The sequence below is a fragment of the Colletotrichum navitas genome (assembly GCF_030913465.1).
Source record: "Colletotrichum navitas strain CBS 125086 chromosome Unknown LY79scaffold_81, whole genome shotgun sequence".
Classification (NCBI taxonomy): domain Eukaryota; kingdom Fungi; phylum Ascomycota; class Sordariomycetes; order Glomerellales; family Glomerellaceae; genus Colletotrichum; species Colletotrichum navitas.
In genome coordinates this window covers 24,680-47,536 of record NW_026850627.1, presented here as the reverse complement: position 1 = coordinate 47,536, position 22,857 = coordinate 24,680, and the positions used below count along the sequence as shown (strand labels likewise).

The window sequence follows — 22,857 nt, the reverse complement described above, 5'->3', positions numbered from 1 at the left end:
CAATAGGTAATTATAGTTATAGTTATATGAATGTGGCTATGAGGGCCAAGTACAAGTACATATTCTGCTGTCAGGTGTAGTTTCTGACATAATCCTATGTGATGAGGTCCGGTTCCTGAATCTACATAATGTTACATGCCAGGACGGGTCTTACAGTATGCCTGCCACCGATTGAACAACTGGGTACTTAGGAAATGCAGGCTTATATACCTGCGAAGTCGGGTCTTGTTAGCAAGATAACGGTATTTTCAAAAGCGTCCAGTAAGGGACCAGGACATGTACTTACCGACTGGCAGCGAGAATTATATTCCCGGGTCGACCCCAGGACCGCAGACAGCTCGTCTCCGGGAACCCCCAGTTTGGCCAGAGCCCCGGACTCTGGCGAATGACTCGCCCATCCAGGCCCAGCAGCCGGGTCCTTGATCCAGGAGACGAAGTGGTCGTGTATGGAGTCGGCCAGGGCTTGTTGCGCCTCCGTAACGCCGGCCAGCGAGGCGAAGCATTCGTTGCCGCCGTGGAAAAACGGGACTTCGGTGCCATGCGTTGGCGCCGTGCCGGGAACTCCCACCACGTTGTCGTATGCCCCGAAGAAGCGGTACACCCAGGTGTCCTGCACAGAGCTACGCAAGTCGAGGAGGTAGTCGACGGCGCAATTGAATCGAGCGTCTCCATACTGATCGCCGCTTCGGAGCGAATCTGACGCGTAGTCGGACGCATTGTACGCCTCGAGGAGAACGGCATCCTCAATGTGCGCGCTATCAGCGTCGAAGGTGTTGATCCACGAGCTGAAGTTGCTGTTCTCGGCACCGTAGACGAGACTGAAGATGGTGCCTTCGCCGTCCGAGTTGCCGGTCAGCAACGGCACGTGCGACGCGTACTGTCCCGCTGCAAGGCGTGCGGCATAGTCCGAGTGTCGTGTGATGTTGTCGATGGCGGGAGTGAACCAAGTGTTGGAGGTGGAGTTGAAGTTGGCCGTCTGCAGCGCGTACACGTCAACGCCCCGGAGGCAATCCAGCTGGCCCTCGCCGGCCTTCGGGCATCCCACTTCGGCGGCGACGACATCGAGGGCTTCGTTGACGGGCGCAAAAGCCGGGCCGGACACGGCGTTTGCGCTCATCTCCACCGCGCCCTTCAGCCAGGAGTCGGGGTGGTTCCAAAGATAGTGGTCCACCTGCACGGCGCCGGACGAGTGGCCGCCAAACACGACGTGGTCCGGGTTGCCTCCGAAAGCCCGGATGTTGTCGCGGACCCAGCCGAGGGCCTTTTCGACATCCAGGATGCTAAAGTTCTGCGACTCGTCGGGACGCGCCCCCTTCAGCTCTGCCGAGTTCGGAGACGCGAAGATGCTCTCGCGCGTGTTGAAGTTGACGTAGACGACCCCCTTGCGAGCGAAGTTGGAGCCTTGAAGCTGGGGGTTGCTGCTGGACCCTGTGACCATTGCGCCGCCGTACATGTAGACGAACACGGGCAGGTCCTCTCCGGTCGAGGGCGCCCAGATGTTCAGGTTCAGGCAGTCCTCGTCCTGCTGGCTGAAGAGACCGCCAGAGATGGCCTGGGGACACGTCGGGCCGTAGGAAGTCGCGTTGAACGTTGCGTCCGACCTTGGGACGTCTTGAGGCGCCCGCCACCGGTTCTCGCCGCCGGTCGTGGCGGCATAGGGAACGCCCAGGAAAACCGAGTTGCAGCTCGCGTCGCGAAATCCCTCAACGGTTCCTTGAGCTATGGCCGCGGCCGGAGCAGCTAAGGCCGCATCGCTGCAGGTGCTTGCCGCCACGCAGGGGGACAGGCACGATGCCAACAGAGCGGTGGCCGCAGCCGTCGGGAGCATGTTGACGAAGCCCATGATGCACCCGTAGAGAAGTTTGCGATGGAAGAAAACTCATCAACAACCAATTTGGCTAGAAAGCATGCCCCTTTAACCAGAGTGGAGCGTCCCCGCAAAACAACACGAGGTGGCAAGATCCTTCGATCCCCATGTCGGCCCCGCTGATAATGGCGTGCACTTTGATCGCACAGGGCAACGGATCACGGCCAACGTTGCGCGATGGTGGATCGGTTCTCCACGACCCGTTTATGCTTATTACGAAGCTGGGATAGCCATACCAGTTCTGAGATTGGATCAGAAACCCGCCCAGTGTGCGATTTACTCATACGCCTTTTCGAAAAGGCGAGTGTCTTATTTGGGATAGATATGATGGTGTGCAGGATGCATCGAGACGTATAGTCTTACCCCTATATTCCATTCGGACATTGGTAAATTACTTGGTACAGGGGCCATGTCACCACAAGGGAAGGATAGAGCATCAATGGAGAGACACAGGCAGACTGGACAAGGGGCAAAAGTAACCTAAATAAATATCAACCATCACTCCATCATCTAACTTTCTACTCCACATCTTCAAACATACAACCATCAAAGGGTTCTTTCGCGGTCACATCACCGGCAACTTGATGGCCCAAGGTATGTTGATTGCTCTGATAGCTTGACCAATTGCTGTCGACGGACCTATTTGTGGAAGCGTAGATAAAACAGTCGTGTTTGGTTGCTTGGCCCCCGTTGACTACTGCAACACTACTGTGAGTGGTTGAATATACGTGACATCAAAATTGGCTTATTTGGCTGTGTAATTCCTTCCTATCCATGCATCTGATATGTTACAGATAAGCAACACCTAGCAGTGCTAACAAGGCCGTCAGGAGGACGGCCCCAATACTAATACTGACACAACGATGGCATCCTATAGTTATATTTCCTACGCCTGTCGTTCTTTGGGAAGTCACTCTGATACATATTACCTTACATTGTTCTAAAGTTTGAGACGCCATACTGCTTCCTAGCGTCTATGCATGGTTCACTGTGAGTTGATCCCAGACTTCACAGTTCCAACTGCAGCTCTGAAAGTGTTAATGTGAGACACAAAAGAACACGCTGTCTCTACGATACGACCATTGGGTTGGCTCTCACCCCCGCCTGCGCATATCACGAGTGCTATAACTATACAAAGATATCCACTTGGCGGCCATTTTCCAACTCAGAAATACGGACAGGTGGCGGTTGTTATCGGGGTTTCAGTTTCTCGTAAACGATGCAAGTGCATATTCGGCAAACAATCCTGTTATTGCCCGAGCCGCGGGCCGAACACACCATCGCCGTCTCCCCCGCATTCCCCAAGGTGACATCAGGCTCACCCCCGAGGGACTTCTCACCGCGTCCTGCTCCGCTTTGTCGATCTCTCGAAACGCCTGGATTGATGTCCGTCCAATGCGGCATCTCAGCACGAGTCGACGAGTGGGTCCGCAGGCCGTTTAATGCGGTCAACGTCCCGCCGCCCTCCAGACTCCCACGCGGAACGAGGCGACGCCACGCGGGGTAAGCTTTCGCCTCAAGCATCAGAGTCCCCATCGTTTGCCGGAACGGGTGGGAGCCGGCGTCTTGATTGGAAGTATGGACCTACCGAAAGCTCTGGCCTTTGATATAACCCGATCTCATGCGGAAACCTCCCCGACTTCTTGGATCTTTGCAAACTGCTCTCTGGCCAACAACTTCTTGCGGCGCCCAAGACTCTACGGGCGTGAATCGTTATCGGGTTTTTGTGTCGAAGCGAGCGCGTGATTCCTACTTCATTATGGATTCGATCCTTACCCCGCACCACGAGAAGCACCATGTCTCGAAGCTGGACGATCAAAAGCCGAGGAAGAGCGAGAGTGAAGGCGGCGACGCTGTTACCGCGGTCCAGGACACGACGGCCGCCTCGTTCGCTCATTTGGACGAGAAGAAGATCCTGAGAAAGGTGAGAGCACCGTGGCTGCTGGAAAGCTCGTGAACTTGGAGACAGGGAAACAGCCATTCGAAAATGAAAGAAGAAGAAAAAAAAAAAGACGGTCTGACCGTCTCTGCAGATGGATATCCGGCTCATCCCGATGCTGGCGCTCCTTTACCTTCTCTCGTTTCTTGACCGTGAGACTTGGCCCGCGCCCCAACCGCATGGCCTGCAGCTGACGCGCAGAGACACTAGGCGGGAATATCGGGAACGCCAAGATCGAAGGGCTCCAAGAAGACTTGAACATGACGGCCGACCAGTACAACTGGTGTCTCACCGTCTTCTTCTTCACCTACGCGGCCTTCGAGGTGCCGAGCAACCTGCTGCTCAAGAAGCTGCGCCCCAGCGTGTGGCTGCCCACCATCATGGTCTCCTGGGGCGTCGTCATGACCCTGATGGGCATCGTGCAGAACTACCAAGGGCTACTGGCAGCCCGGGTGTTTCTCGGCGTCACCGAAGCCGGACTGTTCCCCGGGGTAGCGGTGCGTGCTCGCTTGCTTCATTCTGTCGGCCCCCCTCCTGAAGTTGTTGTTCCGCAGCTGACTGTCCAATCCAAACCAAGTACTACCTGACCATGTGGTACTGTCGCCACGAGATACAGCTCCGGCAGGCGTTGTTCTTCTCGGCGGCCTCCGTCGCCGGCGCGTTCAGCGGCCTGCTGGCCTTCGCCATTGCCAAGATGGAGGGCATAGGCGGCCTCGCGGGCTGGCGCTGGCTGTTCGTCCTGGAGGGCATGCTCACCGTCCTGGTCGCCGTCGGGGCGTTCTTCACGCTGCACGACTTTCCCGAGACGGCCAAGTTCCTGACCGAGGAGGAGCGCGCGTTCGTCGTCCACCGGTTGAAGTATCAGGGGCAGGTGCAAGGAAAGGTGGATAACCGCGTGCGAGTCGCCGAGGCCGACGAGTTCAAGTGGAGATACGTCTGGGATGCCTTCAAGGACTGGCAGATCTGGGTCAACATCTTTGTCTACTGGAGTGTAAGAACTCTCCCCCCGCCACCAGAGGTCGTCACGGCAAGAAAAAGAAAAAGAAGAAAAAAAAAGAGAAAAAAAAGGAAAAGAAAAGTCTGACGCGTGCTTTTAGGTTGTGTGTCCGCTGTACGGCGTCAGTCTCTTCCTGCCGACGATCATTCGGAACCTGAACTACACATCGAGCACGGCGCAGCTGATGACGGTCCCGATCTACATCACCGCCGCGATCCTGGCCGTCATTGTCGCGTATCTCTCCGACAAGCTGGGCAAGAGAAGCCCGTTCATCGTCGGCTTCCTGTGCGTGATGATTGCCGGATTTTCAATGTAAGCTTTTTCTTCTTCTTCTTCACTGCCCGAACGACCCGGTGTAATCGTTTCGCGACTCAGAACGACGTTGACGAAAAAAATAAAAACACAAAAAACAGGTGCATATCAAGTTCGAACCCGAAGGTCGTCTATGGCGGCGTCTTCATCGCTGCCTGCGGCATCTACCCTGCCTTCCCCGGCGTCATCAGCTGGCTCTCCAACAACCTCTCCGGCAGCTACAAGCGCAGCGCGGGAATGGCCATTCAGATTGGTGTTGGAAACTTGGGCGGCGTGAGTCTCCCATATGGGACAACAGCTCTGAGCACCAATTTTTGTTGACCTCGCGATGACAGGCGATGGCGTCCAACTTTTACCGCCAGAAGGACGGCCCGCATTACGTACTGGGCCACGCGCTCGAGCTTGGGTTCATCGCTCTCGGCATCATCGCGGCCTTGGTTCTCATCTTCAGCTACATTGGGATCAACAAGGGGCGCGATAGAAGAATGGCAGAAGGGGAGGATAGACGATATACGGCGGAGGAGCTGGCAGGGCAGGGTGACAAGGCGCTGACGTACCGCTACATGTGGTGATACAAACTTCGTAGATATATACATTGCCTTTGTGCGTATACGGCGGCGGCGCTGCTGGGCATGTTTGGCTTGACAAGAACGATACTTCGGTCATGCCGATGTCTCAGCGGCCTTGCTTGGTGACTTGGCCGGCATCAAACGAGCATATCCATCCGATTGCATCTCATCGCCACAACAAAACGGCAATCAAGCATCTAGGTCCTGTGACAATCACCTCTCTCTCTCTCTCTCTCTGCCCAGATCTAGTCAACTCCATAGTTGCCAAAAGAAACCGCCGTGAATGAACAGCCTGGGATACATACCAAGGACCAAGACTGGTCCAGCTCTCGGTAAACGCGGCATACGGAAGGAATCTCGCCATAATGTTTGCGCAGCACACACCAACCATTGATTCAGCCCCGTCATGGTGTCGAATCCCATCGTTTCCTTGATAAACGCCACGCCCGCTTCTCACCCCCGGCGGCTCTCTGTAGACCGCATATGCCAAGCAGTGCGCTGCGGTGACTCGACGGGCGGAGCGTCGGTGTACTAGGTACTTTTCCATGTACCCGCCATAGGTACCTCGGTACTTAAGAGTAAACGAGGAAATAGCTGAGGAAGGAAGTGCCTGCCTGCCTGCCTGCCCAAAATAGGCGAGGGCATATCAATAAGCAGGTGCGGGGCAGCCGCCTCCATTTCGCCCGGGATCGGCAGGCGCCGCCAGACTTCCTTCCACCGTGTCCCTCCCGCTCCGGACACATATCCCGGGACCGTCTCTCAACTCTCAAGACCCCTGACGAGCATCTCCTTTTCATTTTCTTGGTTCACATAAATAAGAGCGTTGGCTTTCGGTCAGTTACTACCACTACTCCTTACTCACTTAATTCACGCATCCTCGCCGCTCCACGACCCAACACCGTACGCAATGGCCTCCACCCTCGATGCGATTCTCGCCAAGTACACTGCCGCCGGCGACGACACCAAAGACAAGCTCCTCGGCGCCGCCTTCGTCGTCGTCAACAAAGATGGTGAGACGGTCCCCTGCCCGAGAACCGAACCGAATTACCCTTGCAAGTTCCGAGCCGGGTTTTAACCAAAAATCCCCCAAAACAGACGTATTGTACAGCAGCTCGGCAGGCCGCATAGATTTCGCCGCCGACGCGCGCCCCTGGGCCGTCGACACCTTCACCTTCGTCGCCTCCATGACCAAGCTCATCACCTGCACCGCCGTCATGCAGCTCGTCGAGCGGGGCGCCGTCGGCCTCGACGACGACGTGCGCAAGATTGTGCCCCGGCTCGCTGACATGCAGATCCTCCGAGGCTTCGACGGGGACGAGCAGCCCATCCTGGAAGACAACACCACCCCCGTCACGCTCAGGTATATTTCGCGACGACCCCCCCTCCCCGGCCCCTTCTGCACCAGCAACGTCCGCCTGACCAACGTTATAGGATGCTCCTCACGCACACCGTCGGACTGGGGTACGACATCGCCGACCCCGACCTCACGAAGTGGCGGCAAAAGACCAGCAGCGCCGCCACGAACCTCGACGCCACCCTCGACGGCTTCACCACGCCCTTCAAGTTCACCCCCGGCGAGGGCTGGTGCTACGGCACGGCCATCGACTGGGCCGGCCAGGTGCTCGAGAAGATCACGGGCCAGAGGCTCGGCGAGTACCTCTCAGAGAACGTCTTCGGCCCCCTCGGCATGCGGGACACGGGATTCTGGCCCGACGCGCTCCCCCACGTCGCCGAGCGGACCGCCGCGTGGCAGTACCGCGGCGACGACGGGTCATCTTTGGCCCCCGGCCCGGCCCCGCGGAACCCCGCCCCGGACGCCATCGACAGCGGCGGCGCGGGGCTGTGGACCACCGCCAAGGACTACGGCGTCTTCCTGCGCGCGCTCTTGGGCGGCGAGCTCGTCAGGCCCGAGACCCTGGACGCCATGTTCGCCCCGCAGCTGGACGGGAAGCAGACGTCCATGCTGAAGGAGCTCGCGGACCTCTTCGGATCTCTCGCCGTCGAGTTCGCCCCTGGCATGGAGCTCAACCACAGCCTGGCCGGGTGCCTCAACATGAGCGACGCGCCGGGGAAGCGGAGGAAGGGCAGCCTGCAGTGGAGCGGCATGTGTAACAGTCACTGGTGGATGGACCGCGAGACGGGCGTCGCCGCCGCACTGATCGTGCAGACCGTACCGCACGGCGACCCGGTCGTGACCAGGCTGTACGACGAGCTGGAGAGGGCCGTCTACGGCCGGCTTCTCGGGCAGCAGGCATAGAGTACACCGGACACATCTTCTTCTAAGCGCAGGTAGAAGGAATAAAAGAAGAAGAAGAAGAAGGAGAAGAAAACCGAGAAAAGGAGGGAAATTGGAAAGAAGAAGAGACAAAAAAAAAAAGACAACCATGGAAAAAAAAATCTATGAGAGCTCTTCGGGCAACACCATGGACTCGAGCACGTTCTCCAGGACCTTTCTGCACTGTCTGCGGTAGTGATATGCCATGAGCTGGTTCCGCGTCGCCCCGGCCTCCTCCATCTCGAACTCGGACTGGTCCAGCCGCTCGAGCTCCTGGAGGACCTTGTCCTGGATGATGGCGACGGTCTGGAACAGCACCGGCCGGAAAGCCGCGGGGGCGTCCCCCGTCAGCACCTTCCGCAGCCGCTCCAGGTCCGCGTCGGCGCCGGCGGCCTCGGAGACGGGGAGCATGGCCTCGCGCTGCTCGGCCGTCGTCTGCGCCAGGACCAGGTCCCAGACCATGGTGTCCTGCACGTGCCGGAACGGCGGCAGGACCCTCGCGCCGTCGACGTCGGCGAGCATCCGCACGGCCCTCGCCGCCGCGGAGCTCGGGTCGGCGACGGGGCGGAGGGAGATGAGGTAGTCCATGGCCTTGGCGGCGTCGGCGCCCCCGGCGGCAGCGGCAGCGGCAGCGGCCCCGCGCTTCTGGACGTGGACGTAGTCGTTGTGCAGGCCGGCGGACTCGGGGACGCAGAAGCCGTAGGCGAGCATCAGTTCGGCGTTGGTCTTGCTCGTGCCGTAGTTGTTGAAGACCTGGGCGCCGGGCGCGTAGGGGTCCAGCGTGCGCAGCGCGCACGAGTTGGACGCGCCGTTCCCGCCGGCGTCGGTGTCCCAGGTGACGGCAGCCGTGGGGGCGTGGTTGCCGACGTCGAGGAGGGGCATGAGCAGGGAGAAGTCGTCGACGGCGCACCCCTCGGGGAGGGCCAGGGTCGCCTTGCGGGCGGCGGGGATGACGAGGGAGGGGCGGAAGCTGCGGCTGGCGAAGATGCAGTAGGCCCAGTGGTAGAGGAGGCGGGTGTACCCGCGGCGGGCGGCGGCGCTGTCGTCGCCGAGGGCGGCGACGGCGTGCTTGTACTCGGCCTTGAGGCGCGCTTTGGTCTCGGCGACGGCGACGTGGACGTTTGTATCCTCGAGCAGCTCGATGTCATCCGAGGGCCAGAGTGGCGGGAGGATCCAGGACTGCAGGTGCTCGGGCTGGGGGAGGGTGCTGATGTAGGGGTGCCAGAAGGACGCCTTGCCGAGGAGGTACTGGTGGATGAGGAAGAAACGGCCGATGACGTGGGGCGGGACGGAGGCGAGGAATGCAGGGGGAAAGGGGCTTGACGAGTCGGTGGTGTCGTTGTCGTCACCGTCGTCCTTATTGTTTTCGTGATGGAAGCCCGGGCTAGGGGTGGTGATGGCGTTGAGATAGGACAGCGTCAGGTCCATGGGACAGGTGACGACGGTCTCGCCCGGCTTGACGCCGGGGCCGCCCGGGGAGGCGCGGAAGGAGTTGCCGGTGTTGGGGTCGTCGTAGACCTCGACCGAGGGGTGGAGGGCGGCCCCGTGGGATGTGGCCCAGCGCACTAGCTCTTCCATTGTGGTGGGATGATGGGCGTCCGACGAGGATGGGTTCCGTCAGAAATGTCGGGGATGTCGGGTTCAATGCCGAACCCCTCCACGATGTGGCTAGAGCTTCTTTTTCACAAGTGTGTGTGGGGGGAGGGAGTGAGGAATGGAGAGAGATACAAGAGGTTGAGACGGGCTGGTCTGGGTTGAATGATTAACGTTCAGATTTTTACCTCCCCCCCCCCTTCTTCTCGGCCCTAGTGTCTATACAAAAGGTAGTGCGGGGTAGCAAAAAAAAAAAATCGGAGGTGAAGGTGAAGGTGGGGGAAAGGGTCTTCCCTTTCTCATAGTCCTGCCATCAACCCACGGCCACAGGCAGGCCTCTTCCAAGTTCAGTGGCCAAGTCGAATGGATTAACTTTCCTCTGCCAAGGATTCAAAGGAAACGAGCAAGGTACGGTATCGTACCGGGTATTTCCTTTTCTTGGTTCAGAGCATGGCTATAGCCTATTATCTGCAGCTCTCAAACCTTAAGGATAGTTCGATGGAGACTTGTCGCTGGCGAGTCACGTAACGAACCAAAACTGTCCAAGCCTGGATCGAGATTGAACCTCGCCCTGGCCTGCAAGTACGAGAGAGACCACCCGGACGCTGCCCTGCTGTCGCTCTGGATGAAAAGGTGAGGATAGAGACGCGGGGGAGGATGAATGTTGACATGTGGAAATGGCATAAACAACCCAACCCATCCCATAGATGAGAGATATAACTCCTCCAAAGCCGACGGTTCCGTATACGAGGTGGCGGCCAGGGACAGCCAGAGAGAGAGCCAGGGGGCCATGTTCCAATAGACATAGCGACCGAGCGAACATGTTCTCTCCTCTGACTGAATGGGGGGAGCAGGGGATCGTCTCAACTTCCCCACCGCTCTTTTCCCCCATCTCTCGGTGTTTAGTGTCAAGTTTAATTGTACGACAACCGCAAATCACTCCTACTCACCTCTTGTTGCGGTCCTTTCTCGCCGCGTTCCTGCGCCGCTCGAACCCGAAATATGGCATCCCGCCCTCCGCCCTTGGGCACCGGCGCCAACCCGCCGCGAACCATCCACCAGCTCCACGGCGCCACATTTGTACCCGCCGCGGCCGCTGCCGCTGCCGCCGCCGCCGCCCCCACCCCCCTCGTTCCGACCATGAACGATGATGCGGTAATGGTCTCCGGAGACGGCGACAACGACGACGAGGACGAGGACGACGGCTACGCCTCTGCCTCCGACGCCGTCGCGGGAGACGACATCTACTCCCTGACGCCGAGCGTCACAGACTTTGTCTACAAGCACGGTCGCAGCTTCCACCGCTTTCGCGAAGGTCGCTACCCCTTCCCCAACGACGCTCCCGAGCAGCGCCGCGAGCTCATGAAACACGACGCCATGGTGCTCCTCTGCGGCGTCCGTCTGCACTACGCCCCGCTCCGCAACCCGCAGAGGATCCTCGACGTCGGCACGGGCGTCGGCGCCTGGGTTGAGGAAAGTGAGTCCTCACCTTTTCCTTTGTAATCACTTGTTCGTATGCTGTGATGTGCTGCGAGTGCGGTGGACATTGCGGCTGTGCGGGTTGCTTACCATCGGCGATTCTGAATCGCTCATGTACGTGCAGTGGGCGACAAGTACCCCGGGGCCGCCGTTATCGGTCTAGACTTGAGCCCTATTCAGCTCCTGATGCAGCCGCCCAACGTGAGCTTTATAATCGACGACGCCGAAGACGAGTGGAACGACCCTCCCAATACGCTGGACTTTGTCCGCCTGGGAAACATGGCCCCGTCGATCCGCGACTGGCCGAAACTGTTCCGCAACGCATACACGTAAGGCATCACGTTCTGTTCCTCGCCAACTTCCATGTTCTTCTTCCTTCTCAGTCCCTGCCGGTTGTTCCCCTTGATTAGGCAACCTTTTTCCAACCCCGCGAACAGGTCTCTGAAGCCGGGCGGCTGGATCGAGCTCCACGAGTTCCGCTGGACGTACGGCTGCGACGACGACACCATGCCCGCCGACTACGGCCCCGCCCGCATGGTCGAGCTCCTTGACGAGGCCCTGCGACGCGTTGACACAGACATGCACGCCGCAGAGCGGAACCCGGCGCGCCTCCGCGACGCCGGCTTCGTCGACATTCGGCATACGGTGAAGAAGGTGCCCGTCGGACCCTGGCCCAAGGACGACATCAAGAAGCTCATCGGCATGCTGACACAAGACGTCGTATACGAGGGCCTCGAGGCCATCACGCTTCGCCCTTTCGTCGACATCCTGGAGTGGTCTCACGGCGAGGTCGCGAGCTTCCTGGACGAGGTGCGAAGAGACCTCGAGAACCCTTCGGTGCATTCCTATGTTTACTTCCACATTCTCCTCGGCCAGAAACCGCACAACTTATAATTCAGTCACATGTTTTCCTCACACTGGTGTTTCGGCGAGGGGTTTCTGTTTGATGGGCTGCTGGTTTGCGGTTAGTAAGGGCCTTGACTAGGAGTACCGGTCGGAGATACCATGGTAACTAAGGCGCATCATTTGATCTTGGCCCAAGGGTTTGAAGCCCTTAATACTTATAAAGCGATATATAGAACCTAATAAGAAAGGAACATGTTTCTGTCCGATCGGGCGCCGAAGTTGGTTCGGCTGTGTACTCGTACTTGTCACAGCAGAGGGCTCGGTTCATGAAGGACGACCCTCAACATGCCCATCGGCAATCGGGTTTACAGCGTTTCTCATGCTTTATTGGAGATTGAATGATAGGATGCTGTGTTGTCATGCGCTCTGGTGCAACTCGTTCCGTGTCGTGCAGTGTGAACGACGACCTAAGCCTACCCCAGAACGAAGAGGCCCCCCACGGCCGAAAATATGGTTTTCGAAACCAAATAACGGCCCTTGTTGCACTGCATGGCGGGGTGAGGGGTTGGTGTTGTGATGGAGTTAGCTGCAGGCGGAGCTACTGCTGTACATGCATGCGTTTCCGCGCCAGAGTAATGTCGGGGGTGCACGAGTACCTGGCCGTGGAGCGAGCTGGGCGGCAGGGCAAAAGGTTGAGGGGCGGGTGCAGCTCGAATGTGGTGTCAGGCAGACTTGATCATTGTCCATCTCGGCATTTGCTGTAGCCAGCGTCGTGCAACGAGAATGATTGCCCGTCGAGTAGGGGTCGAGGAAGTGCGCGGGTTTTCGAGCTGTTGCAAAGACTTTGCCATGTTTTCCTTGTGATAATGCAACAAAAGAGCTCAGAGAGGACCGCCATCGTAGAGTGGGTGTGGTGTGATTGGCAGTAGGGTGGTTGAGTGCGGTAGCCCAGTAGGAATGGTCTTTGGCACCTTGCCGTACGATTCTCAAGGCTGAGCAATGCGGGCTGGGTGGGCTGTCTTCTCACCGACTCTTTCCAGGGTGTCGATAGAGCAGAGTGCATGCGTGACTGATCCGGCCGTTCGGGTTGGTTGCGCATTGAGGGGGAGGGAGGGGAGATGGCAATGCGACGTCGACGAGCTGAAGCATCGAGGAGAGACGGAGCCCGCCGTCATGCGCTAGGAGGTGCAAGAGTGCCTGCCACCTGTGTGAGAGGACCGAATTTTGGTGTCTAGATAGTTGTTGGGTCCTTGACGAGCTACTTCAAGTGTTCAACGGCGATGGGCGTGTCGTATGCTCACTCCTCGAGAGAATGGTGAAGAGAGAATAAATTGATCTTCCATCACCGGGTGGCGCTGTGGCGGCGGCCAAGGCGCGTTGGTTTGAAAGGGGGGGGGGCGTGTGTGTGGAAGTGTTCGTCTGTCTGTCTGCCTGTATGACGGCAGGAGGAAGCGGTAGGCGGCAGGCGGCAGGCGGCAGGCGGCAGGCGGCAGGCGGCTCGGAAATGAGAAGGTGCCGCTGGATGTACTTGCCGTCGATGGACTGATGACGTTCCAAAGACGTTGCGATAAAAAGCCATATGGGTGGACGGACCTACACGTATAAGGAAATAAGAATATTACCTAGTGAATCCAAAACTACCTACCTACCAGAGTGCCCGGTAAAGTCTAAGTACCTAGGTAGGTAGGTAGATAGGTAGGTACCTTGCCTCGGAGCCCAAAATGTGGCATGCAGGGTCACTACTAGGTAACATGCGGTCTCGGGCATAAGCCTCATTGCTGCAATGCTACCGCTCATCAGCAGCCCCGACCTCCTCGAACCACATTTGATACGGGGTCGGACGGAGTCGTGTAACAGCGAGTACCGGGCTGATAGCTCAACCGCATGGCTCTGAGACGGACAAGGGACCAACAAAGTGCGGAGGGGACGACTAAGGTACGGTTACATACACGTGCAGAGCAGAGCAAGGATTGCTTTCCTCAGCAGTATTCGCCCTCGCCTTGTGGCGTTCCACGTTAGGTTTGTAGCTATGTAGGTATGATGAGTACGAGTAGCTCAGCGTGCTCGTACGACAGGGACATGGCCGACTGTTTTTCCCTGCAATACCGCTGCATACGAGCTTCCGAAAGGTGACACTTGGACACGAATGAATATTACGGCATCCCCCCAAAACCAGACAGACCTGGGCTTTGGGTGGAAAATGACGAGATGAGGCGAGGCATCACCTTACCGAGGCAAATACCTGCCTACTTAGGTAAGCACTTGGGCAAGGTAGGTAGGTACCGGTAGGTAGGTACCTTGCGTACCAAGGTACGCTCCTTTCCTGGGTGACAGTGACCTGACGTTAGCTGACCGTTCGCGGCCGGCCCCGCTTGGCCGTTACCCGCCCCGAAGGTACCGGTCGTGAAAGGGCCCTTCTCACTTCTACCTATTCTCTCGACCTAGGTTATTGCATGTCAATGCGTGTTGTGCACATGGCAAGGTACCTATCTGTAGACTTGAATTTTATTTCTATTTTTACTTTTGTTTTTGTTTTTCACCATTTCCCCCCAGCTTCCTCATTTTGGTCAGGAGTGAGCTTGGTTGCGTGATGTCAAACAGGTCTTCCAAGAACAAAACTGCATAATTATACGGGTGCTTTGTCTCTTCCAAGCTTCAATCATGTATACGGAACGGAGTACCTCGCCTATCTCAGCGAAGGTAGTTAGACTCGACTCCAGGCGCGCCCATTTCCTATCCTTTCTTCCCCCCCCCCCCCCCCCCCCCCCGTCAGAGTCGTCTCCTGCTTGTCGGCAGACACGGCAGGATCGTCCCATGGTGGCTTCCCCAACAACATGGGCAACCACCCTCGCCTGCCTTCCTGCCTTCCTGCCTGCCTTCCTGTCCGTGCTCCTTCCTACATTGTTACCGTCGTACAGTACGGACATCACCCCCTCCTCCCCTCCTTGCTCATCACCTTGCTTACAGCTTTGTCCCATGCCGTGGTCCTTGTTCGCCTTCCTCGTTTCCCTCTCGCCGGTTCTCAGTCCGCCACGCCCCATCCTGGCTTCAAGAACAAAACCCGTGCATCATCCGCCTCTGTTTCTTCTGATTCTGCCTCTCGTTATTGTCCTCAAGTCTGCGGGTTTAATGCCATAGATCATTCAATTGAGCTCCCCTTCGGTTCCTCTGTCCCAATTATCAATTCAACACCAATTCATCTTTCTGCACACGCAATTGAACCTCGTCGTCATGGCCACCCCAAAGGAGCCAGGCCGTCAGTTCTCTTTTGGCGCTTCGGCGCACCGAAGGAGGCAGATGAGCACTATGCATGACGCGGGCAATCATTTTGGCCCAGCTCTTACTGTAAGTCATCAACCGTCTCCGTTCCATCGTCGACTCCCCTCCCCGTCTTCGTATGCCTCAGTACCGCCGTCTTGTCCACCGCTTTTCCAGCTTCGCTCCGGAAATTGAGCTGCAACCTTCCCCGAACCCATTGAACCGCACCTCTGGCGGTTATAGTTGTCCAGTGTGATGACATCCGTTGAGGCGACGTCCCAAATCGCGGCCCGACCCAAGACCTCTCCTCAACTAACACGGGCCTGATAGACTCTCTATTGTGGTATCTCGGCCGTCTTTGCTGACTCCCACACCGCCGTTATCGCCCTGGCAATCCACGACACCGTCTACCTGGTCGACTTCACGGTTAAGTACATCAATCTTGACGATGCCACACAAACAGGCAACGACGCCATTGCCGACTATGTCATCAACACCCTCGAGGATTACGAACATGCAAACTTCGCCAAGTTCATCGGTGCCGGTCTTCCTACGACCCTCAAATACATGAGCCAGTCTCTGTGCTCTCGTCTATGGCTGGACCTTGACATTGTTCCTGTTGTCTTGCGCCCCGATGACGAACACAAGGAGAAGAGCTTCTGGGACATTAAGCGCGTTGACGAGCAAGCCGACTCGATGGCTCGCAAGTGCATCATGTAAGACGCCTTCCTCCTCTCAATCAGCACTTCACAACTCGACAGAACCAACCGCTAAGAGCTCATCTGCAGGAACTTTGGTCCCTCACTGGTTCCACTGCTCCAGGTTGGCTGGAGAGGCATTGTCCAGACCGACGCCGGATTCCGCGTGCAGCTCAACACGGTTCAGAACCACAAGGACACTTGCGGCGCCTCGACCTGGGATGCCACCATGTTCTATGCCAAGAAGCTTCGCGCGAACAAGATAAAGATCGCCTTCTTCAGTAGTACCCCGCAGGGAGGTGGTGTCGCCTTGATGCGGCACGCCCTCGTCCGGTTTGCGCGTCTCATCGGCGTTGATCTGACTTGGTATGGTACGTTTTTTTATCCAGCAGGGAAGATGACTGCTTGATCCGCGGAAAATCGTATGGAGCTGACATTATAGCTAGTGCCCAAGCCCAGGCCCGGCGTCTTCAGGGTCACCAAGAACATCCACAACATCCTCCAGGGAGTCAACCATCCAGATCAGCGCGTCTCGGCCGAGGAGAAGCAGTCCATTATTGATTGGATCACGGACAACGCCAACCGCTACTGGCTTTCAGAGGGAGGCCCTCTGCGACCTCCCGAAGAGGGTGGTGCCGACGTGGTCATGGTGAGCTTTCTCCAATCCAATTCCCCGCTCTCCCTAGCCGTCACCTCCAAACCTACCTGCCCCTCCCCTCACGCGCAGAACCGACTGCCCCTCCATGGGGTGCATTCAAAGTGGGATGATCTCCACACGAGCTCTCCTCTATCAGGGACCGCCCCGCCCCCATCCGCATCAGAATGCGGTTCCTGTGCATCAGACATTCCGGGGCTTCGGTTGTGAACTGCGGCTGACATGTGTGCGCCGTCCAGATTGACGACCCGCAGATGCCCGGCTTGATCCCACTAATCAAGAAGATTACACCCGACCGGCCCGTCCTTTACAGATCCCACATCCAGATCCGCAGCGACTTGACTGCAAAAGCCGGGTCCCCTCAGGAAGACATCTGGCGCTTCTTGTGGAGCAACATTCAGCATGCCGACATGTTTATTAGCCATCCCATCCCCATGTTTGTGCCAAACACGGTGTCTCGGGAGAAGGTGGTCTACCTCCCAGCCACGACCGATTGGCTGGATGGCTTGAACAAGCATTTGAACAAGTGGGACACGGGCTACTACGGACACATCTACAACACTGCCTGCCGCAACCAGGGAATGACGGAGCTTCAGTGGCCAGCCCGCAAGTACATTATTCAGGTGGCTCGCTTCGACCCCTCCAAGGGCATCCCCACCGTGATTGACTCTTACGCCGAGTTTCGGCGTCTGATGGACGAAAAGGGCGAGACTAGCATCCCGCAGCTTGTCGTCTGCGGGAATGGCTCTATCGACGATCCTGATGCCAGCTTGATCTATGACCAGACCATGAACCAGCTCGAGAAGCACTACCCGCAGCTGATTAATGACTGCAGCATCATGCGCCTCGATCCCAACGATCAGGTTCTCAACACGGTCATCGCTAATGCTCACGTTGTCCTGCAGCTTTCCACCCGCGAAGGCTTCGAGGTCAAGGTCTCTGAGGCTTTGCATGCCGGCCGGCCTGTCATTGCCACCCGTGCAGGTGGCATCCCCCTCCAGGTCAAGGACAATGTCAATGGCTTCTTGGTTGAGCCCGGTGACTACAAGACCGTGGCAGGTCACCTCGTAGACCTCTTCACCGACGACGAGTTGCACAGGAAGATGAGTCACGCTGCTGCCACAGGCGTGAGCGATGAGGTGGGTACAGTCGGAAACGCACTGGGCTGGTTCTACCTTGCCGCCAAATGGGCCGAAGTGGGTGTCAGGCCCGGGCTGCGCGGTGATGAGCGCTGGGTCAACGACATGGCCCGGGAGGAAGCCGGCAAACCTTACACGGAAGGGGAGAACCGTTTGCCGCGGCAGTTCACGCAGAAGAAGGACATTGCCGTTGTCTCTGGAAATCCCAATGGCCAGGACGGCGAGAAGGGTCAGTAGAAGGACGCAAACCCCGAGCGACTATCTAGTGCATTAAGATGTCATGCGATTCTGTGGGCGGAGTCGGAACATTTGGATCTTGTCATGGAAGAGGGTTGGTTTTGCGACGGCGTGATGCTTGGACGTAGAGAGAGAGATGTTTGCTAGATGAAGATGCGCAACCCCACTGATTTGCATAATGCGGCTGCGGTGTTAGTGTTACGTATCTCAGCCGTCGCCGAGTTATTTTGTTTATTGGGCGAGTTCCACCACGTAAACGGATGTTTCGCAGAAAGTGTTCAAACGTGGCATCAAACAAAGCGAGTGAGCGCCGGGGTGACGACAGGTGAGTCACCCGTGACAGCGTGTGAAGGCACAGCCTGCCCCCCCCCCCCCCCCCCCCCCTGGCCGGAAGGTCCCGCTACAACATCTCGAGTGTCACCGCGAATCAGTTAGTTGGCGTGACTAGCCACGCATATGCAAAAAGTCCCTTCGACCCTGGTTTTTCTGGTCGCCAAACAAGATGGATCGATCCTTTCGGCTGATAAGCCAAACAGACGGTACGTAATCTTTCCACCTTTCTGCCGGTTTAATTCCTCACTCATCCCCTCCCCCGGTGACCAGACAATCCTGCTTATCCTTTGGCGTTTTGCTCGGGTGGTTTCTTTGCGTTTAAAAGGCTAAAAACGCTACGATTCAATAAGTGAACCAAGATGGTCCACCTGATCTCGGTCAGCGCCTTGGCGCTGTTCAGCGTGGCTTTATCTCCGACCACAGCCGGCCTCGTGTCAGCCGAGCCCTTTTCGCTGCGACAACCACACTCGGACGAGTCCCACGCATACCCGCCATCATCGTCGTCGTCGTCGTCACCTTCCGGCTTCGCGCCGAGCCCCGAACACGCTCGCGAGAATGCCGCATACGTTTTCAACGAGGTGCACTCAGCCATGCGGCAGTGGGGGTCCTCGGTGTACCACAACGGCATGGGGCTGATCCCCGCGACGGTGCCAAAGGGTACGCTGATGTACCACGGCACCAACTCCAACAGCACGCCCGAGGGCTACGAGTGGCTCGCATTCGAAATGGAGCATTCCGAGAACTTTGCCAGGAGCTGGAGGGGGCGCCGCCCGCCGCCGGGTCGAGGTGGGGGTCCACACGGCGGCCGGCCGGTTGACCCGACGGTTCAAGGACAGAAACCTCTCGGGGGGGAGGACGACGACGACGACGACGACGACGACAAGAGGCCTCCGAAGGGTCCCGGGAGGCCTGGGAGACCAGAAGGACCCGTCCGGGGGTACCTCCACACGTACCGCGCGAACCGAGACCTGAAGCTGCTGTACATCGACGGCATGAGCGCGGGAAAGACGGCCATGGGCACGCTGGATACGCAGGACTATTTGCTGCGTGGGTTCGACGACGCGCCCGGGTTCGGAGAGCTCGACCGCGCCAGAGACATCTGCAAGATTGTCAAGGCGTGGGGCCTCGACGGCGTCATCAGGATGGAGATCGGGTTCGAGTCCATCTACTGCGACTTCTTTGACGGGTTGGACCTCGTCTCGGTGCTGAGGCGCCCGTGGACGGACCAGGTCGAGGGGGAGCACGGGATGGACTTGTTCGAGTGGGCGAGGGCCGCCGGCCAGCGGTACGACGGCATCGGGGCCGGGAGAGTGAGGTTGGACTTTGGCGGGATGGTGAGCGCGCTCTGGTACCCCCTGAACGTGACCAACCCGAACGGGCGGAGGGACATGCCAAGGTTGGGACACCCCGCGGACGGGGAGAGGGCGGTGATTCTCGGGAGGGTCGAGGAGATCGTCAAAGGGGCGAAGCGGGCAGGGGGAAAGGTCGACTGGCAGGGCATCGTCGACATGATGGTCTCGCGGTACGCCGACCGCATCGAGGCGCTGGCGGACGAGGGCGAAGACGGCGGGGACGAGGCGTTCCTGGGCCAGGTCTTGATCGTGACGAACTCGTTCGTGGACTACCCGCGGGACGCGTCCGACTTGGCGGCGGCGGCGGCGGCGGCGCGCGGAGAGGAGGAAGGCTACGTCAAGGACGCGAAGGAGCGGTGCGCCGCGAGCCACCTCGCGCCGGCGAGGGTGTGGAGGGACGAGTGGACGCCCGAGGACGGCATGCTCCACGCCGCAGTGTCCGCCGTCGCGGAGCGCATCTGCGGGGACCTGTTCGGCGTCCGCGGCCTCGTGCTCGAAGCGGCGCCCGCGCTGGCCGGCGCCTTCTCGCAGGCCGATATCCAAGCCGTCGTCGCGGCTGCCCGGGACGGCGACGGCGACGGCGACGGCGACGAGGACGAGAAGCTCGGCGACGCGGTCCGGCGGGGCCGCGCGGCGATCAAGGCGCTCAAGAGGGACCTCGGGTGGACCGGCTGGAAGAGGTGCAAGCCCGGGTGCGGCGTTGGCGAGGTCTGCTTCATCGCCATGTGGCCGTTCGGTTACCTGGAGGACCACTTCCGGCCGAGCTGCCACAACCGGAGCGTCATGCTCGATCGGTGGCGCCCGGGCGGCGCCAACGTCGGGTATTGGGACTGGGAGCCCAGGAGTGTGTAAAGACGGTCGGGCGGGCTGTTCATGCTTGACTATACGCGAACTGGCGGCTTGAGTTTCGTGTTATACTTTTCATTCTTTTATTTTTTATTTTATTTTTAGCCGTTGTTTACATCAGCGGTCGTCTGCACCGTTTGCGAATGCGACGTGCTCGTCAAAGTCTGTGGCAGATGCCATGGCAATGTAATAGTTCGTGGGCAACGACACTGTGACAACAAGAGCGTGACGATCGACCCATGGCTTTTGGAGATGGGGAGTTCCTTCTCGTCGAGGCCAAAGCCGGGGAGAGGGTTGTTTTCACCGTCTGGCGAGATATCTATCCCTCCACCCGCCCCTAGGGACCTCCTCCTCCTCCTCCTCCTCCTCCTCTTCCGCTGAAGCGGCCTCACGAACGAGGCATGGGACAAGCTCGCACCGCCCCCCGCCCGTGGTCTTGATGGTCTTCCAACCCAGCATGGCCGATGCGTGCATGCTCTGACGGCCCGCGGAGAAGGCATCGTCGCCCTGAGCTCCTTGGACGGAAAAGACTCTCGCGACTGGCCCGGCCGCGCCCGAGACGTGTAGTAACCACACAAGGAAGCTCGTACGTTGTCTGGCCCAAGATGACGAAGCCCCCTTTCTCCCCGTTTGTCAGCCCGTGATCGCGCCGCGGAGATGTAGACCTCGAGTTCGTCCAAAGTTGCCAAATCCAGTCAGTCCCCCACCCACCACCGCCCCCTCCGTCTCCAAATTTCGCCTCCTTGGAACGGGTAGACCCGATGATACGGTCCACACGGTGACCGGCAAACCTAGACTCCAACGGGCGGATTGGTGCTCGACGAGCTCACAGCTCGCACCTCGGACATCTCGCTATAGCGAGACCTGCGAGGTATGGAAGGGCGGGACTAGAGTGGCATCATGGGCTGAGCCGCGTGCGCCCTTCTTATTCGTAAAGGGTTGGTTTCCCAGCGAGTGGTTGAGTCCCCCCCCCCCCCCCCCCCCATGAAAACTGTCGGACCACCGGCATGGATCCCGTGCCCATGCAGGATTACTCGGATCCCTTTCCGCTGGCGATCGGAACACCTACCCCGTAACCGCCCTGGCTGATTTCTGAGCGGAGGACGGCGTCTTGAGCCTTTCCTTCCCTCTTCTTGTGCCCTTTCGCGTGTGTCACGAATGGTACGAGGTTGAGGGCATGGAAGGGTTGGCATGCGAAAGGAAGGCTTCTTGCTCCGGACCGTTTCCTTTCCCACCCATCCCTACGTGCCTCTCTACCACCTCTGCGGAGGCGTTCACCCGCACGCGGAAAGGCCGGAACACACAACGAATAAAGCAAATAAAATCAAAATGATGGGGGAGAGGGGGTGGAAAGCACATGTCCCGGGAATTCCCTCTTTTCGACTTAGGTATATCGGCGCTGTACCATGTCAGCCGCCAACGTTGTGTTTTCTTAGGCCTGGGCATAACCCGGTGTTTGTTCCTGGTTGGGGCTTAGGGGCCGTTGGAGTAGGGTTAGCGTCCGCAGCGCCTAGAAATATCCAAGGGGGCCGATGCCGGTTTGGCGAAGGGGTAAAGATGGGTATGCAGCACAGGGTCGCTTACAGTTTCGAACCCGTTCGGGACCCTGACATCAGGGCTTGTGACTGTACCGGTAGACCACCACCGCCTCGACTGAACTGATGTAGCTCACTCAGCACGCCCCGCTGTCAGGCCAGGTTCTGTCATCATCGCTGCTTTCGTGCCTGTTCGATATGTTTATCCAGAGGGAGGAAGAGGACGGGGGTGATGTGAGTCCGTCTCGCCCATAGCGAGGGGTTCCTCGTTGATGATCATGTTTTCCCCCGCCGATCTGTCTCCATCTTTTTTATTTTATTTGTTGCATCATCGACTGCCCGGAGTGTCTTGTCTTCTCGAGCCCTCTGAGTGACTCTCTGCTAGCGGCGACGAGTCTCAAGGGCGCAAGACCAGGAGGAGACATTGCCCATGCGGCTAGCGACGCTACGGGACGCGCATAGATGAGCCGCGAGGGTGACGGGGGGGGGGGCGCTGGAACAGGAAAAATAGTGTAGACCCGTTGTTAAACCTCCCCCAAACCGCTTCGCCTAGGCGAGATTGCAATCGACGAGCGACGCAAAATGTCTCTGGCTGTGTTGCGTCGCACAACCGGCGCCCACGAGCGATTCTCACGGCAGTGCCGGTGCGACATTTGTCTTTTGAGCCCAGTGCCGCCTCGTGTCTTCTTGTTTGTGGAAAGATGGCCCGTCTTTGCTCTGCACACCTCGTGTTCTGCCATCCCTTGGCTCGCTCGTCCGTCCGGCGGGTGCGATACTGACGGCTCAGACAAACAGCCCAGACAGAAGTGCCTCATCCAAGTATTGCATTCTTGTCCTCGGACGTCAACGCCAAAAGGGGAATCTCGTGGTCGGCTCACAACCATTGTGCTATGTATACTACAGTCAATACGTCTACTGTCTGACACC

At 58.3% G+C, this 22,857-nt stretch overlaps 9 protein-coding genes across 9 annotated transcripts; 7 read left to right on the top strand and 2 right to left on the bottom strand.

The window, feature by feature from the left end:
* Positions 1-150: 150 nt before the first annotated feature.
* On the bottom strand, positions 151-1,828 carry LY79DRAFT_524643 (carboxylesterase; the record flags this gene model as incomplete). The annotated part of the gene is made up of 2 exons (XM_060555648.1): positions 151-210; positions 287-1,828. 2 exons carry the CDS (start codon positions 1,826-1,828, stop codon positions 151-153), a joined length of 1,602 nt encoding a protein of 533 aa, XP_060409605.1.
* Positions 1,829-3,626: 1,798 nt separating this feature from the next.
* On the top strand, positions 3,627-5,687 carry LY79DRAFT_524644 (major facilitator superfamily transporter; the record flags this gene model as incomplete). Its single annotated transcript, XM_060555649.1, has 7 exons — positions 3,627-3,791; positions 3,901-3,958; positions 4,017-4,303; positions 4,384-4,797; positions 4,904-5,115; positions 5,217-5,388; positions 5,451-5,687. The coding sequence occupies 7 exons, from the start codon at positions 3,627-3,629 to the stop codon at positions 5,685-5,687; spliced, it is 1,545 nt and encodes a 514-aa protein (XP_060409604.1).
* A 904-nt stretch (positions 5,688-6,591) lies between these two features.
* On the top strand, positions 6,592-7,941 carry LY79DRAFT_673188 (beta-lactamase; the record flags this gene model as incomplete). The annotated part of the gene is made up of 3 exons (XM_060564141.1): positions 6,592-6,694; positions 6,780-7,044; positions 7,116-7,941. 3 exons carry the CDS (start codon positions 6,592-6,594, stop codon positions 7,939-7,941), a joined length of 1,194 nt encoding a protein of 397 aa, XP_060409603.1.
* A 141-nt stretch (positions 7,942-8,082) lies between these two features.
* LY79DRAFT_593531 (SET domain-containing protein) lies at positions 8,083-9,537 on the bottom strand (the record flags this gene model as incomplete). Its single annotated transcript, XM_060561569.1, has 1 exon — positions 8,083-9,537. One exon carries the CDS (start codon positions 9,535-9,537, stop codon positions 8,083-8,085), a length of 1,455 nt encoding a protein of 484 aa, XP_060409602.1.
* A 1,017-nt stretch (positions 9,538-10,554) lies between these two features.
* LY79DRAFT_673186 (methyltransferase domain-containing protein) lies at positions 10,555-11,925 on the top strand (the record flags this gene model as incomplete). Its single annotated transcript, XM_060564140.1, has 3 exons — positions 10,555-11,029; positions 11,156-11,360; positions 11,469-11,925. The coding sequence occupies 3 exons, from the start codon at positions 10,555-10,557 to the stop codon at positions 11,923-11,925; spliced, it is 1,137 nt and encodes a 378-aa protein (XP_060409601.1).
* A 112-nt stretch (positions 11,926-12,037) lies between these two features.
* Positions 12,038-12,752, top strand: LY79DRAFT_391257 (uncharacterized protein). Its single transcript, XM_060552940.1, has one exon. It carries the CDS (start codon positions 12,276-12,278, stop codon positions 12,639-12,641), a length of 366 nt encoding a protein of 121 aa, XP_060409600.1. The 5' UTR covers positions 12,038-12,275; the 3' UTR covers positions 12,642-12,752.
* Positions 12,753-14,645: 1,893 nt separating this feature from the next.
* On the top strand, positions 14,646-18,248 carry LY79DRAFT_566945 (glycosyl transferase group 1). The gene is made up of 5 exons (XM_060558861.1): positions 14,646-15,222; positions 15,466-15,851; positions 15,924-16,204; positions 16,280-16,482; positions 16,728-18,248. The coding sequence occupies exons 1-5, from the start codon at positions 15,109-15,111 to the stop codon at positions 17,862-17,864; spliced, it is 2,121 nt and encodes a 706-aa protein (XP_060409599.1). The 5' UTR covers positions 14,646-15,108; the 3' UTR covers positions 17,865-18,248.
* A 308-nt stretch (positions 18,249-18,556) lies between these two features.
* On the top strand, positions 18,557-20,401 carry LY79DRAFT_524617 (uncharacterized protein; the record flags this gene model as incomplete). The annotated part of the gene is made up of 1 exon (XM_060555645.1): positions 18,557-20,401. One exon carries the CDS (start codon positions 18,557-18,559, stop codon positions 20,399-20,401), a length of 1,845 nt encoding a protein of 614 aa, XP_060409598.1.
* A 978-nt stretch (positions 20,402-21,379) lies between these two features.
* LY79DRAFT_390883 (uncharacterized protein) lies at positions 21,380-22,285 on the top strand. Its single transcript, XM_060552938.1, has one exon. It carries the CDS (start codon positions 21,587-21,589, stop codon positions 22,055-22,057), a length of 471 nt encoding a protein of 156 aa, XP_060409597.1. The 5' UTR covers positions 21,380-21,586; the 3' UTR covers positions 22,058-22,285.
* Positions 22,286-22,857: the final 572 nt, after the last annotated feature.